General features: G+C 43.3%; 1 protein-coding gene across 2 annotated transcripts in view; it reads right to left on the reverse strand.

Moving 5' to 3' along the window:
• FGD6 (FYVE, RhoGEF and PH domain containing 6) overlaps positions 1–15,154 on the reverse strand; it is a 147,527-nt gene that overhangs the window by 19,708 nt on the left and 112,665 nt on the right. For both annotated transcript variants that reach the window (XM_055118393.1, XM_004602748.2), the window contains 8 exons: positions 14,092–14,150; positions 13,937–14,008; positions 13,102–13,170; positions 11,243–11,326; positions 10,212–10,291; positions 4,529–4,631; positions 3,894–4,040; positions 2,642–2,744 (listed from right to left, as the gene is read on the reverse strand). In XM_055118393.1, coding sequence (XP_054974368.1) covers positions 2,642–2,744; positions 3,894–4,040; positions 4,529–4,631; positions 10,212–10,291; positions 11,243–11,326; positions 13,102–13,170; positions 13,937–14,008; positions 14,092–14,150 — 717 coding nt within the window. The remainder of the gene's footprint in view (positions 1–2,641; positions 2,745–3,893; positions 4,041–4,528; positions 4,632–10,211; positions 10,292–11,242; positions 11,327–13,101; positions 13,171–13,936; positions 14,009–14,091; positions 14,151–15,154) is intronic.

Here is a 15,154-nt window from a genome sequence, read left to right on the forward strand (position 1 = left end):
AGTACAGCCGGGTATGCCCTCCTCATGCCCCCACTCACCGAAAACAAAGAGGGGTAGGAGAGATAATACAGAAGATAAGGAAGGCACTTGCCTTGCACACAAAACCAACTAAGATTTGATCCCCAGCATCCCATATGGTCCCAGAGCCCACCAAGGGTGATTCCTGAGTGCAGAGCCAGGAGTTATCCCAAAACATCACTGGATATGGATAAGAAAAGAAAAGAAAAGAAAAGAAAAGAAAAGAAAAGAAAAGAAAAGAAAAGAAAAGAAAAGAAAAGAAAAGAAAAGAAAAGAAAAGAAAAAAATATGGGCATTTGTGAGGTTCTGGGTTCAATTCATGCCACACCCAGGGGAGGGAGAGGGGAGGAGGGGGAGTAAAATCTGAACTCAGAGAAAATAAATATAGTAATTCAAAGAAGGAAAAATTTGTTAGAAAAATTGGGGCTGGAGCAATAGCACAACGGGTAGGGCATTTGCCTTGCACGCGGCTGACCCGGGTTCGATTCCCAGCATCCCATATGGTCTCCTGAGCACTGCCAGGGGTAATTCCTGAGTGCAGAGCCAGGAGTAATCCCTGTGCATTGCCAGGTGTGACCCAAAAAGCAAAAAAAAGAAAAATTCGTTAGAAAAATTATTAGAACAAACAAGATGAATGATAATGAAGTATGAGGTCTGAGGAGAAGAAATCAAGACAAAGACAGACTTTCAAAGATACATTTGACATGATTCATAGACCTAAAGGATGCTGAGGAGCCGAAGGAGAGAGCACAGGAGTGGGGGGGGGCGGGGGGACTGCATGCTTTGTATTCTTAAGGCCCCACATGGCCTCCTGAGCAAAGTTAGATAAGACCCTGGTGGTGCCCAAGCACTGCTGGCTGGCCCCCTGCTGGCCTCCAAAAAGGCAATGATGAGTGTTGTTTGTTTGAAGAGCAGGACTTGGAGAGATAGTTCAGGGAGTGGGGTGCTTGCCTTCACAGGACTACGTAGGTTCACTCCCTGGCATCACATATGGTCCCTCCAAGTCCTGCCAGGAGGTATCTCTGAGCACAGAGCCAGGAGTAATCCCTGAGCACAGCTGGGTATAACCCCCCACCCTAAAAAAAAAGAGGGATGCGGAACATAAAGGTTGGCAAAGGAAGAGGAGGATGTTATTGAAAAACGTATACTGACAATAACAACTTGTTATGTTCACGGATTCTGAAATAGGATGCCATCTAATTTTACTCACTTATATACTACCATTTACGGATGAAAATTAAAATCCTATAGGATTCAGGATTTAACTGAAGATCTCTTCCCAGCTGGGGACACTGCTCAGACGTAGAGCATTTACCTTCCATGTGTGGAGTCCTGGCTTAAACCCAGGTACTGAAAAGTCCTTAAGCACTGCCAGGAACAACCCCAAAACCAAACTGGGATATCCTCCTAGCATAGTCGGGTGTGGTCCAAAATCCAAACCAAAAACAAGTCAAAAAACTCTCTTCCCCAAATACTTATGGAGCAGTCCTGCTAACTATATTCATCTTATGGCATCTTTTGGCAGGGGGTTGGGGGGGGTCACTCCTGGTGGTGCTGTTGTGAAACTAAAGCCTTCAAGGATACTAAAAGTTGAATTTCTTTTATAGCCATTTTGTTGGTTTCTGAGTCACATCCAACAGTGCTCAGAGGTTACTTTTAGCTTTGTGCTCAGGATCAAATTCCGGCCTCAGCATGTAAAGCCTGTACCCAGGCCACTGAGCCATTGTTTTGGCCCTCTTTTATAGCTATTTTAAGCATTAAATTTAACCCTGTTAATTACATTTCTTCAATTTGTTTTCTTTTTACTTTAAATGTTTTATTTGTTGGTGTGTGTGTGTGTATGTGTGCACGTGTATGCGCACTCGTTCTCCTAAGCAGTATTCAGGTGATGCTGGGCATCACTGAGATAATCAACGAGGTTACCTTTGAACTCTGTGGTGCTGGAGATCAAAGTTAGGGCATACCCTTTGCAAGGCATGCACTCTAGTTATGAGCTATCTTCCTGAGTATCTCAATTTCTTTTCTTTCTTTTTCTATTTTTTTCTTTTTGAGTCACACCCGGCAATGCTCAGGTGTTACTCCTGGCTCTGCACTCAGGAATCATTCCTGATAGTGCTCAGGGGACCATATGGGATGTCGGAGCTCAAACCTGGGCTGGCCACATGCAAAGCAAATGCCCTACCCGCTGTGCTATCACCACGGCCCCCTGATTTATTTTCTAAGCAAAATCATTTTCAGAGAAAATTAATTCGATCCAACCTCTCCTGAAATTATCCCCCAGAAGAAAGAAAAGTTAATAAGGAAAAATACATAGCATTTGAGATAAGCTTCACCAATTATTTTTAGGGGGGAATACTGGTCCACACTTGGTGGTGCTCAGGTCTTACTCCTGGCTCTTAGTGATCACTCTTGGCAGGGTTCCGGGAACCATACAGGGTGCTGGGGATCGAACCTGGGTTGGGAGTGTGCAAGGCAAATGCCCTACCTGCTGTACCATCCCTCTGGTACCCAAGCATCACTTAAGTTCTTCATGTGCCTAAGATGTTTGTCAGAAAGCTGTTTGGAAGCATTTGGGGGAATAAAGGAATTTCCAGTTAAATCTTTACTTATATAATACTATTACCTAGTTTTTGTAGTTCCTGGAAACAGTGTTCACATACTCTTGCTGGTTGATTTTTCAGGTAATCTAAGCCACACTTATGTGATGAACAAGCTTGGCATACAATCTGAAAACACATTGGAATTATTTCACTTAGAAAAACCAAACTATAAGGTACATTACACTATACAGTGCTGCTGATATCAAAACCTTTTCATGAATTCACTGAGTCTTGATAATAATTGTAAAACTAAGGCATAGAGTTAACTGACACACGATACCACATTTGAAGATGAAGAGGCCATGGATATCTGAGAGCTAACTCCATAAAATAGTATCAATACAAAGAGATTTCATGTGTAGAAAATGCTTAGCATTGTGCCTGGGATGCAGCAAGTCCCACGTTAGCTGTACTTATCATCACTGTTGACATCATTCTCATCAGTGCTGTAACCATGACGACCACCATCCCTGAACCTTCACCAAGCATGTGGTTCTGTTCCAATTACTCTCCACACTGTCTATCTCAATCTTGGCACCAACACTCCCAGGCCATTGTTATTATAACCAATGAGGACATGAAGCCATAGAAAAAAATCACTAGGATAATTTCAATACTGAACAGTCCCTTAATTAAGCACTTAGTACCTAGATAAATGCCGCTTAAGTATCTAGCGGTAAATGTGTCTGTTTAATCATTTATGTAATGAGTTGTTTGTGCTCAAGGATCGCTCCTGGTAGCGCTGAGGGACCATATGGGATACCAGGTATTGAACCCAGGTGGGCTGCATGCAAGGCAAATAATACCCTTCCCAACATACTATCAATCCAGCCCCAAATTATTTATGTACTGAGGGTGGTTGGGGCCACACCCAATAGTGCTCAGGGGCTACTCCTGGCTCTGTGCTCAGGAGTGACTCCTACAGTGCAGGGCATTCAAACCCAGGTCAGCTACATGCAACGCAAGGGTCTTACCTTCTTGCTAACTTTCTAGCCTACATGTGTCTATTAATTGTGAATCCGTCAGGGCAACCGTTCATTTTTTAAGTAAAAATTATCCATGACATTTCAATGGAGCCTAGAGGTAGGAGGGGGCTTTGATTCCTTAACAAGATTGTCCCGTCCCTAAATATTTACACAAAATACCATCTCTGACTGGGTATATTTTTCCTTTTTACACAATGGTTCGTGGGGGAGGTGGATCGGTTACAGTTTCCTCACTGTACATCCCGGAGCTATTAAAAAGCACAATGGAGCCGTGTGTTATCGTCCCGACCTTTCCGCAGGCCCGGCAGTGATGCCTTCTCCAGGTCAGCGTAAATTCACTCGTGCAGATCATACACATTGTCACTCTGGTATCAGGAATCCAGATGGGAGCCTTTGATCCAAGAGGACTAACTTCCTCTTTATTTTCTGCGTCAGCCTGTAGAAGACGAACAGTCCTGATTATCTCTTTGCACACCGAGTGGTCCAGCATTCAGCCTTTCATTTGTCTGTGGTGGCTCACAATGCTGATGGTATCATCAAGGATGTGGGATAAAATAGGGGCTATTATATGTGCATGTACTCAGGACATTAAGATTAGCTACACTTTCAATGCGAAAATGAATTTAGAAGCTGCCCGTGGCCATGCAGGGAAGGCTAATTAGTTCCTTCTATAGACAATATTATCTTTTCTAAGTTTTCTACAATGAGGTTTTCAGGACCAGGGAATATATGAAGACACAAGCTATCATCGAATTGAAGGGAGGCCTTGGTAGGAAATTTAGTTTGAGAATTATACACACACACACACCTCCACTTCTGGGGAACAGATGTTGCTCTAGACCTCCCTGGGAAAAGTTTCTTTAAGGTAAAAACTGAAGCGCACTGGGGAGGGTCGGGAAGGGGGCAGGAACGGAAAGACAATACCTCATCAAGACTCCGAGTGGGACAGAAGGTGGTCTTTTTCTTGGCATATTCTTCTATTGACCTGGAAATTGCTTCTAGCCATTCATCTCTTTCCGAGGCAGAACTGTTGGGGGTCAAATGAGATTCCGTCAGCCAGATGTCAGCCTTTCCCTTTGCCCTTTTCTTCATTCCTTCCCTTCTCCCTGGCAACACATTCCACCTTGCTCCACCAATGCTAGCTAGTCACAGGCAGAAACTGACGTTTCATAGGCACAAATAACCAGGCACTGGAGAAGATTGAGTATGTCAGCAAATGCCATTTGCTTTTTGTTCTCCTTGCCAAAAGTTCGTGGTTTTGTTTGGTTTAAGGGGCCATTCATACAATTAGTAATTATGGTTATTTATAGAAACAAGGAGTTTCCTGGGATATCATTCTAGAATTTAAAAATATCCCAAGGAATCAAGTTGCAAACCCAAATTTACAGCACTGAATTGTTTTTAGGTTGCTAAATATCATTAAAGTTTCCTAGAAGGAGGGGCTGTGGGGTAAAGGAGAAACATTATTTTGGCAGTATAAACAGATGCTTACGGAGTGGTTAATAAAGGAAATTGCTACAATTGTTTTAGCGAACTCCTCTCTCTGCTCAACTCAGCACACATTCTCCTGCAACCCTCCCAGTTGTCAGCAGCTATTAAAATCTCAATGGAAATGAGCCAAATTTCCACAGAGAAGAGCCTATTTAGAATAAAGGCATTTTTGTTCATTTTTTGGTAACTTTCCAGTAACTGAATCATAACTAGTATCACAATATACATGATGATTATGAATATATCTGTGCATATATTCATGGTACAGAGGCTCAAGCCCAGGTTTCCTGCTGCAAAGCACATATACTGTTTGTTACTTCTGCAACACACAGGTGGTGCTCAGTGGCTACTGCAGGCAGTGCTGGGGGGACCCATGTGGTGCTGGGGATAGAACCTGGGGCTTTAGCGTGTAAAGCACATGCTCCAGTCCTCTGAGCCCCAGCCCCAGCATCGGACACAGGAGGTCCAGGGACTCAAAGCCACGGTTTCCCCATGCACACTATACACACTAGCCTTTTAAGCTACTTCCTTGGCCACAAAATATTTTTTTTTATATTTCAGAGGATATAATATGTGTGCGGTTATTTTATGTGTGTATATACATGGAAACATATATATGTATATATAGATATCACTTAATAATAAATTAAAAATAATATAATCAAATAGATCAATCATAATAATGGGAATGTGATCATGCAAGAAAATGTGTCTTTGGTTTGGGGGACTCACCTAGTATGTCAAGGGCTATTCCCACCTCTGTGCTAGGGGGGTTATTTCTGTGGGGGCTTGTGGGACCCTGTGGTTGCAGGGACAGAACTGCAGGCCTCCTGCATGCAAAGCACCAGTCCACTGGGCAATTTCTCCACCCCCAGAAAATGTGTATGCTTTTTATAGGTATACTAAAATATATAGGTATCATATAATCTATTATCTGCAATCTGCTTTAAATACATTAGAAAAGTGAACAAAATTGTATGATAGAATCTTAATATTTTAGTATGGGTGATGACATATTTTATTATTATTAATTATATTATTGTTATTAAATATTATTAGTGTAATATTAATCAGCTTTAGTACATTTGTACTTTCAAGTAATATTAAAAAATTTTTCCATCATAAAGACAGTAAGACTAGATATGTGTATTGTATTCTGATAAATCCAACACACATCAATAAGATATTAAAAGTCATTCTCCTGGGGCTGGAGTGATAGTACATTGGGTAGGGTGCTTGCCTTGCACGTGGCTAGCCCTGGTTTGATCCCTGGTTTGACCACCACATATGGTCCCCAGAGTCTACCAGGAGTGATCCTGAATACAAAGACAGGAGTAAGCCCTGAGAACTGCTAGCTATGGCATCAAAACAAACAAACAAACAAAAATAAAGTCATTTTCCTTCTGACAGTAATCATTCTCAGAAATCTAAATCCCATCTAAAAGGCATTAAGTGATAATTTGGTATGTAGTATATGAATATATAAACATAGAAATCCAGTTTGCAATTGAAAACTATCAAGAAACTTCAAAGCCATATATTGCTCAAATATCATTATATACCGAGAACAAATTAGTAGAGGAAAATCATCTATTTCTTAATCTCACAAATGGCCGCAGTTACCTCTTACACTCTACCTTGATGGCCACAATGAGCTGTCATTTATTTAGCAGTAAGTACACATCGGCCAGCTGTGCTAAATACTTTGCAAATATCATCAGATCTCAATGTCAGAGCCACCCCGTAAAATATGGATTGGATGTTCTTCATTTCACTATCACCACTTACAGATAAGGAACAAAGGATTTGAGTGCGCATTATTCACTTTGGATAACTAAATGAGTGAGAATCAGGCCAAAAATGGACGCCTCACTACGGTGTCCTCTCTCTCCCATTTGTGTTTTCTAAAGATCATATTCCCAGGGTTCCAAACAGACACTCATAAAATACGACCAGCCCTGCCCATCCCACTCCACTCTTCTGCAGAAATCGTGACAGAGAGGAGTGAGGCAGATAGACGGCTAGTTTGAAGCTTGGAGCCCTGGGAGTCTGTGCAGTAAGACTTGACTACAAATCCTCTCCCATATGCTCTTCTTCCATTTAATCTTTGCTGGCTCTCCTTTCTGGAGGATTCTGCCAAAGGAGTGTTTCCCAGCTCTAGATAACACATTTCTCACAGACCACACACATCTGCCTGCAGCAGCAAGGCAGAAGCAGAGAAGACTTTCTGCTTCTCGGTTTGCAACATGGTAAAAAAATGAATGAACATTTTCCTAGAGTAAAAAGCAATAAAGCAGCAAAAGAGATGGCTCAAACAGCTGGTGCAGCACATGCTTCCGCCCACCCAGGGTCCCTCAAGCATCACCAGGAGTAGCCTGAGCACTACTAGGTGTGTCCCGCCCCCCAGACCCTCCCCCCAAACAACAAACAAAACTCAGTTTAAAGAAGTGTTCTTTTCTTTTTCGGATTTTGGGTCACAGGAGGAAGTGTGTGTGTGTGTGTGTGTGTGTGTGTGTGTGTGTGTGTGTGTGTGTGTGTGTGTGTGTGTTGGGGGCTGGGAGTACATATCCTGATCCATTGCTGAAGAAGGGAGGTTACTCCAGGTGCCAGGGCATGTGAGTGCAGGGATGGAACCCAAGCTTCCTGCACACAAAGTATATGCTCGATCCTTGAGCCCCATCCCCCCCCCACCCCAGTGGTGCTCAGGGGTTACTGATGTGCTGTTAGGAGGTGTTCCTCACTTGATGCTCTGGAGACCATGAGGTGCTGAGGACTGAACAGGGCGTCCTGCATCTTCTTTGCCCCGACTCACTCAGGGTCTCTATCAACCCCTATGTCCAATGAGTCATCTTTAGTTCTCCCAAAACATTCTCCATAGAGCAACTAGGACCTCCTTTTAAAAAGTACCAGGCTTGGGACTGGATGGATAGTACAGCAGTTAGGGTGCTTGCCTTGCATGCGGCCAACCTGGGTTTGATCCCCTGTATCCCATATGGTCCCAAGCACTGTGAGGATTTCTGAGTGCAGATCCAGGAGTAACCCTTTAGCATCATTGGGTGTGGCCCTCCCCTGTCCAAAAAACACACCCAAAACTCAAAACCAAACTGGGTTAGAAGCAGGGTTCAATGGGTTGAGTCCATGTAAAGCAGGCTTTGCATGAGGGAGGTCTGGGTTCAATTTTCAGTACCACATGGTCCCTGAGCACTGCTGGGATAATCCCTCAGTACAGAATTGGCAACAGCCCAACCACTGCTAGGTGTGGCCCCCACACAATAATAACAAAAGTACAAATCAGAGGCTGGAACAATAGTACAATGGGTAGGGCATTTGCCTTGCATGCAGCCAACCTGGGTTCAATCCCCAGCATCCCATATGGTCCCCTGAGCACCGCCAGGAGTGACACCTAAGTGCAGAGCAAGGTTGTGGTCCAAAAACCAAAAACACAAACCAATGAAAAATACAAATCAGATCACATCGTTGCCTCTTAGAAACCTTGCAGTGCTTTCGTGTGGCTTGTGGGTTTAAGACTAAATAATGCACACCGCATTTCTGTAAAACTGTCTCCCCTGCTTATCTTGCGTCACTTTCCCTCTCATTCTCTCTGTTTACACCACGACTAGGTGCAAGCACCACACCAGCAAGTATGTGTTTGAGAAAGCCAGCAACTCCCGGTGACCACCACACCCTAAGTCACATGCCTTTACTAAAGGGAGGAGTCCAAGAGAGCACATGTGCAAGCACCCCATTAAAGGGGTGCCAAGCTCGGGGAGCACCAGGCCCACAACCTGATGTGAAAAAGGTGAGAATACCAGAGTCAGGTGTGTGCACCCACCCCATCATCAAAACCACCGCTAAATCCATAATAACCAAGGGAATGGGAGAGGGACTAGAAATTTAAGAAAGAAAAAGGTACAAAAACGCATGTCACTGAACTGCACGCCACAGAGATGCCTCCAGGTTCTGTGCCAGGCTGTCCCATCTGGGCAACCTGGAGGTGGCTGAGTGAGTTCCCCTCCCTACCTCAGCAGAGCCCCAGCAGCTGAAAACCTCCAGAACTCAATCACCACCCTGCTCATGGCTCGAACGAGCCTCACCCATGAGTCAAACTGCATTTGAGGCTGTATGACTTTTCACACTCTACACCACTGATGTACCCAGAACAGCAAACTACAACTGATGGGGTTTAAAGGAGAAGGCAATACAACAATCTTCACACACCTTCCTCTACACAAAATTAATTATTTTCAGTCTGCTTTGGGGGCATTGTTTGGGATTTGGGGTGGAAACATTCAAACTATGTTGGCAATGGTGGTGGGAAGGTACAATGGTGGTGGGATTGGTGTTCAAATAGTAAATGTAATGAATTATTGTGAACAACTTTATAAAATAATTAAAAAATGCCCGTCACTGTGAAAGATCTGAAATACTAACTTTAAAAAAAGATTAGCAAAATGATTGTTATTTAATATTATTATTCTTCAAAATCACTATTCAGAAAAACTTTGGGTTTTTCTGTGGTGTTCAGGAATCACTCTTAGCGCTGCTCAGGACCACGTGTGGTGCCAGGAATTGAACAGAACCAGCTGCATGCAAGGTAAGTGCCTTAATCCCTGGACTATATCCCCAGCCCCCAGGAGTACATTTTTATCTTTGTGCTTTTCACACACTATAGCATTAGCACTCAGCCATTTGACTTGCCTGGTAAATCCAGTAAACTCATGGCAATGGGGAAGAAAAGAAAGGAAAAGTAAATCTAGTACTTAGCAAAATGTAAAGGCTCCTGCTGATGTTTTGTTTAGTCATATTGGCAAAGGTTCAGCTACACAAAAAGGTCACCTGATGGGGACTAAAAGAAAGAGCTGAAAGGGCTGAGTGCTTGCTTGCACCGAGGAGACCCAGGTTTGATAACTGGTATCACATGGGAAGGTAATACAGTACACAAAAATATGTAAAAGTACAGAAAGTTGGAGGGCAGGGCTCATGCAGTAAAGAATACATCGTTTTCTTTACATCCTGAGCACAACCAGGAGCAATCCCCAAGCACAGCACTAGGGCAGGGGTGGGGGATGTCCATGAGCACGTCCAGGTGTGGTCCCACCTCCACTTCTACAGTTACCTGGCAGAGAGGATAAAGGAACGCTCCACACTCTCAATCTTTAGTTCGTTCTGATATGCTTCTTGAGTGGGTTTTCTGACCTGGAAGGAAGAAGCAGAGCAATCTGAGCAAAAGCACCAGCTCAAAAATCTCATCTCTCCAGCACAGCAACCCTAGCTGCTGCCACCAGCAACCGAACTTAGTCCTCCAGCACCCTCATCCTCTTTATGCTCTAAGTAAGTTTAAATAACCACGTTCAGGCCTGTGCTCCCTCGTGCCTCTCCTGGAATGCTTCCTCCATGCCTCAGTATGGCTGGGTGTGACCTGTCCTGTAAAGCTCTTGACAGAGTTCCTCCACAAAGATTTCCTGGCCTCTCCCTCTTTCCTAGCTTCCACCAATTCCTCCACCATGTCTCACTAAAGTGATGTATTCTTTACTGCATGACCCCTGCCCTCCAACTTTCTGTACTTGTGTATATTTTTGTGTACTGTATTACCTTCCCAGCTAGCTGCTAAAGTCTGTAGGGACTAAAGTTAGGGTAGACACAAAGAATTATGCTCAGGAACGGGGGAGATGGCTCCAGGGGCTGGAGTAAAGCCTCATAGGCTCGAGGCCTTGAGTCTGATCCCTGCTACCCCATGCTCTCGTATCTCATGTCTCATCCTCTCTCTCCACCACTGGCCCCCAGAAAGGCCATATCCCCAGTTAGCAGGGTAAGTACTGCTGAGAATCTTCCTGTTCCCAATCCCCCAGCACCACTGGAAGCCCTCCCCTTTGGGGGGAAGAAAAAGGGAAAAGCAAAAGAAACACTCTTTAATCCACCTTATCATTTTTCACCAAACCTATTAGCATACTTTGCTTATGGTAATTTCCAGAAACTATCCTATGAATAAATTCATAAATGAGTGAGCAGATGAACACATGAATAAACAAATGCCTGATCAGTAACATGTGGACAGAGGAAAATTAAGGATGTGAGAAAATAATTATTTTAGGGTTTCTCTCTAAACATTTTTGGGAGGGAAAAAAAAAATTGAACAGATGCACAGACCTTCATTCCCGCCAACGAGAGCATGTTGTTGAGTTTATACATCCCCGACTGTACTGGTGTTGTATACAACAGAGCATCGTTGAACTGAAGGATTTCACCAACAAAGGAAGGAAATAAACTTCAGTTACAAAGTACTGATAAGATACAAGGATAAAAGGAAAATGCTACCCCTTTGTTAACAGCTTCCTGAATAGAAGACTTAGGTTCTGCTAATATAATCTAGAACCACCAGAACAGTGGTTTTCAACATTTGAAGGGGTGGGGGCGGCGAGCTGGGGGAGGCACACCCTGTGGTGTTCAAGGCTCACTGCTGGCTCTGGCCCCCCAGCTCAGGAATCACTCCCGGTGGGGATCAGAGCAATTTATGGGGTGCCAGGGATCAAACCCAGGCAGGCTGTGCTCAAGACGAGTGCCCTATTCGCTGTCCTCTACCTGAGCACGAGTGCGAGGACTGGCAGTAAATAACCACAGTGGCAGATGGCGGTTTACCAACTGTTTATGCCATCAGACTTCCTGGTACTAGTCCATGAGCCGGAGATTTTGCTTTATTTTTATTTTTTGGCTTTTTGGGTCACACCGGGCAATGCTCAGGAGTTACTCCTGGCTCTGCACTCAGCAATTACTCCTGGCAGTGCTCGGGGAACCATATGGGATGCTGGGAACTGAACCCAGGTTGGATGTGTGCAAAGCAAACGCCCTCCCCTATTCTCTGGCCCTGAGCCAAGAATTTAAAACCCAACCTAGAATGTTTTATTAGAATATTTTTATCACTATTTGTTTGCTTGGGGGCCGTACTTGGCAGCAGTCAGAGCTTACTCCTGGCTCTGTGTTCAGGGGTCACTCCTGGGGACCATAGGCCATGGCAGGCATTCAACCTGGGCTGCCCATATGCAAAGCAAGAGTCTTTACCCTGTATTATCTCTCTGGTCCCTAATATTAACATTTTAAGTAAAATAGTTGTATTCAGGGGAGTATGGGGAGGAGATGGGGGGAGAGAAATGGATAGAAAGTGGTGGGAGAGAGACTTAACACGCTCAAGAGACACAGGCTTCTCCAGAAAGGAGAGAGTTGAGAGTACCCCACAAAGTAGAGGAAAAAAAATTATACATCCCAAATTTAGATGTGGTAAACTCTAAATGATACATGTCTTATTAGGTTATTAGTTAAAAAGCAATTTCTAGAAAACATGCTTTCTTTTCAGTTTTCTGAGAGTTACTGGATTTTTTTTTTGGTGGGGGGTTCACCCATCTGGCATTGCTCAGGGGTTCCTTCTGGTTCTGGGCTTAGGAATTACTCCTCTTGGTGCTTAGGAGACCATTAGAGGTCCTGGGATGGAACCCAAGTCAGCCGCATGAAGGCAAGCTCCCTACACACCGTACCCGTGCTTTGGCCCCAGAGTTATTGCTTTCTGCATTCTAAATCCCACCAATGCATCACAATCTGCCTATGTGATTAAATCAATCATTCCAAATTAAAAACGTAATAAAACTAAATTCGAAAAAGGAACTAGAGCTGGAACAATCATACAGTGCTTGCCTTGTACACAATCAACCTCGGTTTGATCCCCAGCATCACATATGATATGCAAGCCCCGCCAGAAGTGATGCCGGCACAGAGTCTGGGAAAAGTCCTGAACACCAGTGGGTGTGGCCCCCCAAAAAAACTTAAAACCACAAAACCAAAGACAAAAAACCAAAAAGTAAATAATTCTCTGGTTAGATATTAGAGAAGACTTTGTTTCCTCTAGTTGAAATGAAAAACGAGTAATATAGCCAAACATTCCACAAAAACTGCTATTTGTGTATTCCATTAATCAATTATCCACACCTCCACCACATCAGAACCACGAGACTACTTACCAAGAAAAACATTCGAGGCTGCATGTCTTTCCGAGAGAGCTTCATCAGAGTTCCTTCTTTGAGAAAAATCTAATTCATCCAAACAAACATCCATTTATTCCTCCCAACATAAAATAATCGCAAATTCATATATTATCTTTTTCCCCCCGATTGTGTGTTTGTGTGTGTGTGTGTGCGCATGTGTGTGTGTGCGCGTGTGCATGCGTGCACTGTGGGAGGGTGGAGGGGGATGTCCTGAGCAGAAAGACATCATTAGTATTTGTGTAATTTTTTAAAGCAGACACGGATTTGTTTCATACCCATAAATAAAATAATTTAGAAATTGGACAAGCCAGCAATTTCATAAATCCAATATTGGCCCCAGGGGTATTATGTGGTCTAAAATGAAATTGACCGAGCATGTACTTGACCCTGAAGCATAGCCAATGTTCTGACAACTGCATTGTGTAATTTTCTTGAATTCATTCCACTCGGCTACTTTTGGACTCTATGAGGCACATCGAAATGCCAATTTTCTTGTCCCTTCATAATCTTCTCCTGCATTAAAGATTTTAACTGGGACTGTCTTTAAAACTGTGGGAGGTCAGCTCATATAACACAATAAAATGATTCCATTTCATCAGATACTCTGTGGGGGCCCCTGCCAGTCTCTTAATTGAATTGGACATCTTGTCATAGTGACTTAAATCATGAATGTCTGAAATGGCTAGAACGAACTTAGTTGAGGGAAACTGGGGGAGTGCAGTCAAGAATAGTGCATAACTTATGTTTGTAAGTGAAAAAAAGATAATAATGGATTGCATGAAATGTGCAAAAGGTGATCTAAAGTGCTTACCCGTCCTGGCTGTACTATTTCATGGTGTCCATTCAAACTGTACTGAATTTGCATAAGTTTCTGAAAGTTGTCCTACAGAGAGAAAAGACCAAGCATATGAAATTCTGGATTCCTGCATTCATCAATACGCCAGTCACTAAAATCGAGATACGTACCCCTTGCTTCATGGTGTCATTGGCGTGGTTGGCTACTTCTATAACAACAGCAAGAGCCCCTAAAACATGCAGAGACAGAAGGGAAGTCATCAACGTGGAAATGAAGGGTTTGCAACAATTAAGCAATTCCAGATGACAAGCTAGCTGGTTCATAAAACCCATCTCTGGAAGAGCTTTTTTAACTGCCGAATACACAGAAAGAAAGTTTCACCATAAAGATGAGGTTTGATGATGGAAAAAAGTAATATGTATGGTGGGGAGTAATAAGCCAGAGAAAGGCTGAAGAGACATTTAGACCATGTGTTTCATTCAATAGTTCAAATGTGAACATTATTTCATGCAAAAAAATTTGTGATTCTGGTGATGCTTACAAGGATATGATAAATTTTACCTGGCAACTAAGACGGGCTACAAAAATCTTGGGAGCGAACTACCCTTGGGTAGGAAATCAAAACTATGAAAAGTGGTTAGTGGTTATGTCAGAGGGTTGGGGCTTAGAGGTCATCACTTAGTCTGATCCTAAGAGGGAAGAAAAGCCACAAGGAAGCATCCTAGACTATAGGAAATGACAAGCATTCTTTGTGATATTTAGCCTCCTCTGTCTTTTATTCTTACTAACTCTCGTATTCAGCAAAGTGCTTCCGAATGCTCCAGCCCTGCCATCTCTGTAACCTGACAAAAAAGGGAGAAGTCTTGATTTTATCTCTGTTGAGCTATGGATGTTGCAAAACTAAGAAACCAGAGCTCCACTGTGGACCACCAGACACATGGAAAGATAATTTCTGCTTATCACAATGATCAGGAAGATTCATGAGTATTTATTCACAAGTATTCACATGCCTTTAGTAGGTAAAAGCTCCAGGGATGTCCAATACCCTGTAATATGAACTGGAAATCCACACAATCCTTACCCTGTACAAAACAAAAGACACATTTCCACTGGGAAAAACAGCTAGGGCCCTCCTGAGTTGGCGTGGCAGAGACAGATGTCATTAATGAAAAGACAACTTAAGAATATTTCCATTTTGGCTGGAGAGAGTAACATTGGGGAGGGTGCTTGCCT

This window comes from Sorex araneus, chromosome 10 (assembly GCF_027595985.1).
Source record: "Sorex araneus isolate mSorAra2 chromosome 10, mSorAra2.pri, whole genome shotgun sequence".
NCBI lineage: Eukaryota > Metazoa > Chordata > Mammalia > Eulipotyphla > Soricidae > Sorex > Sorex araneus.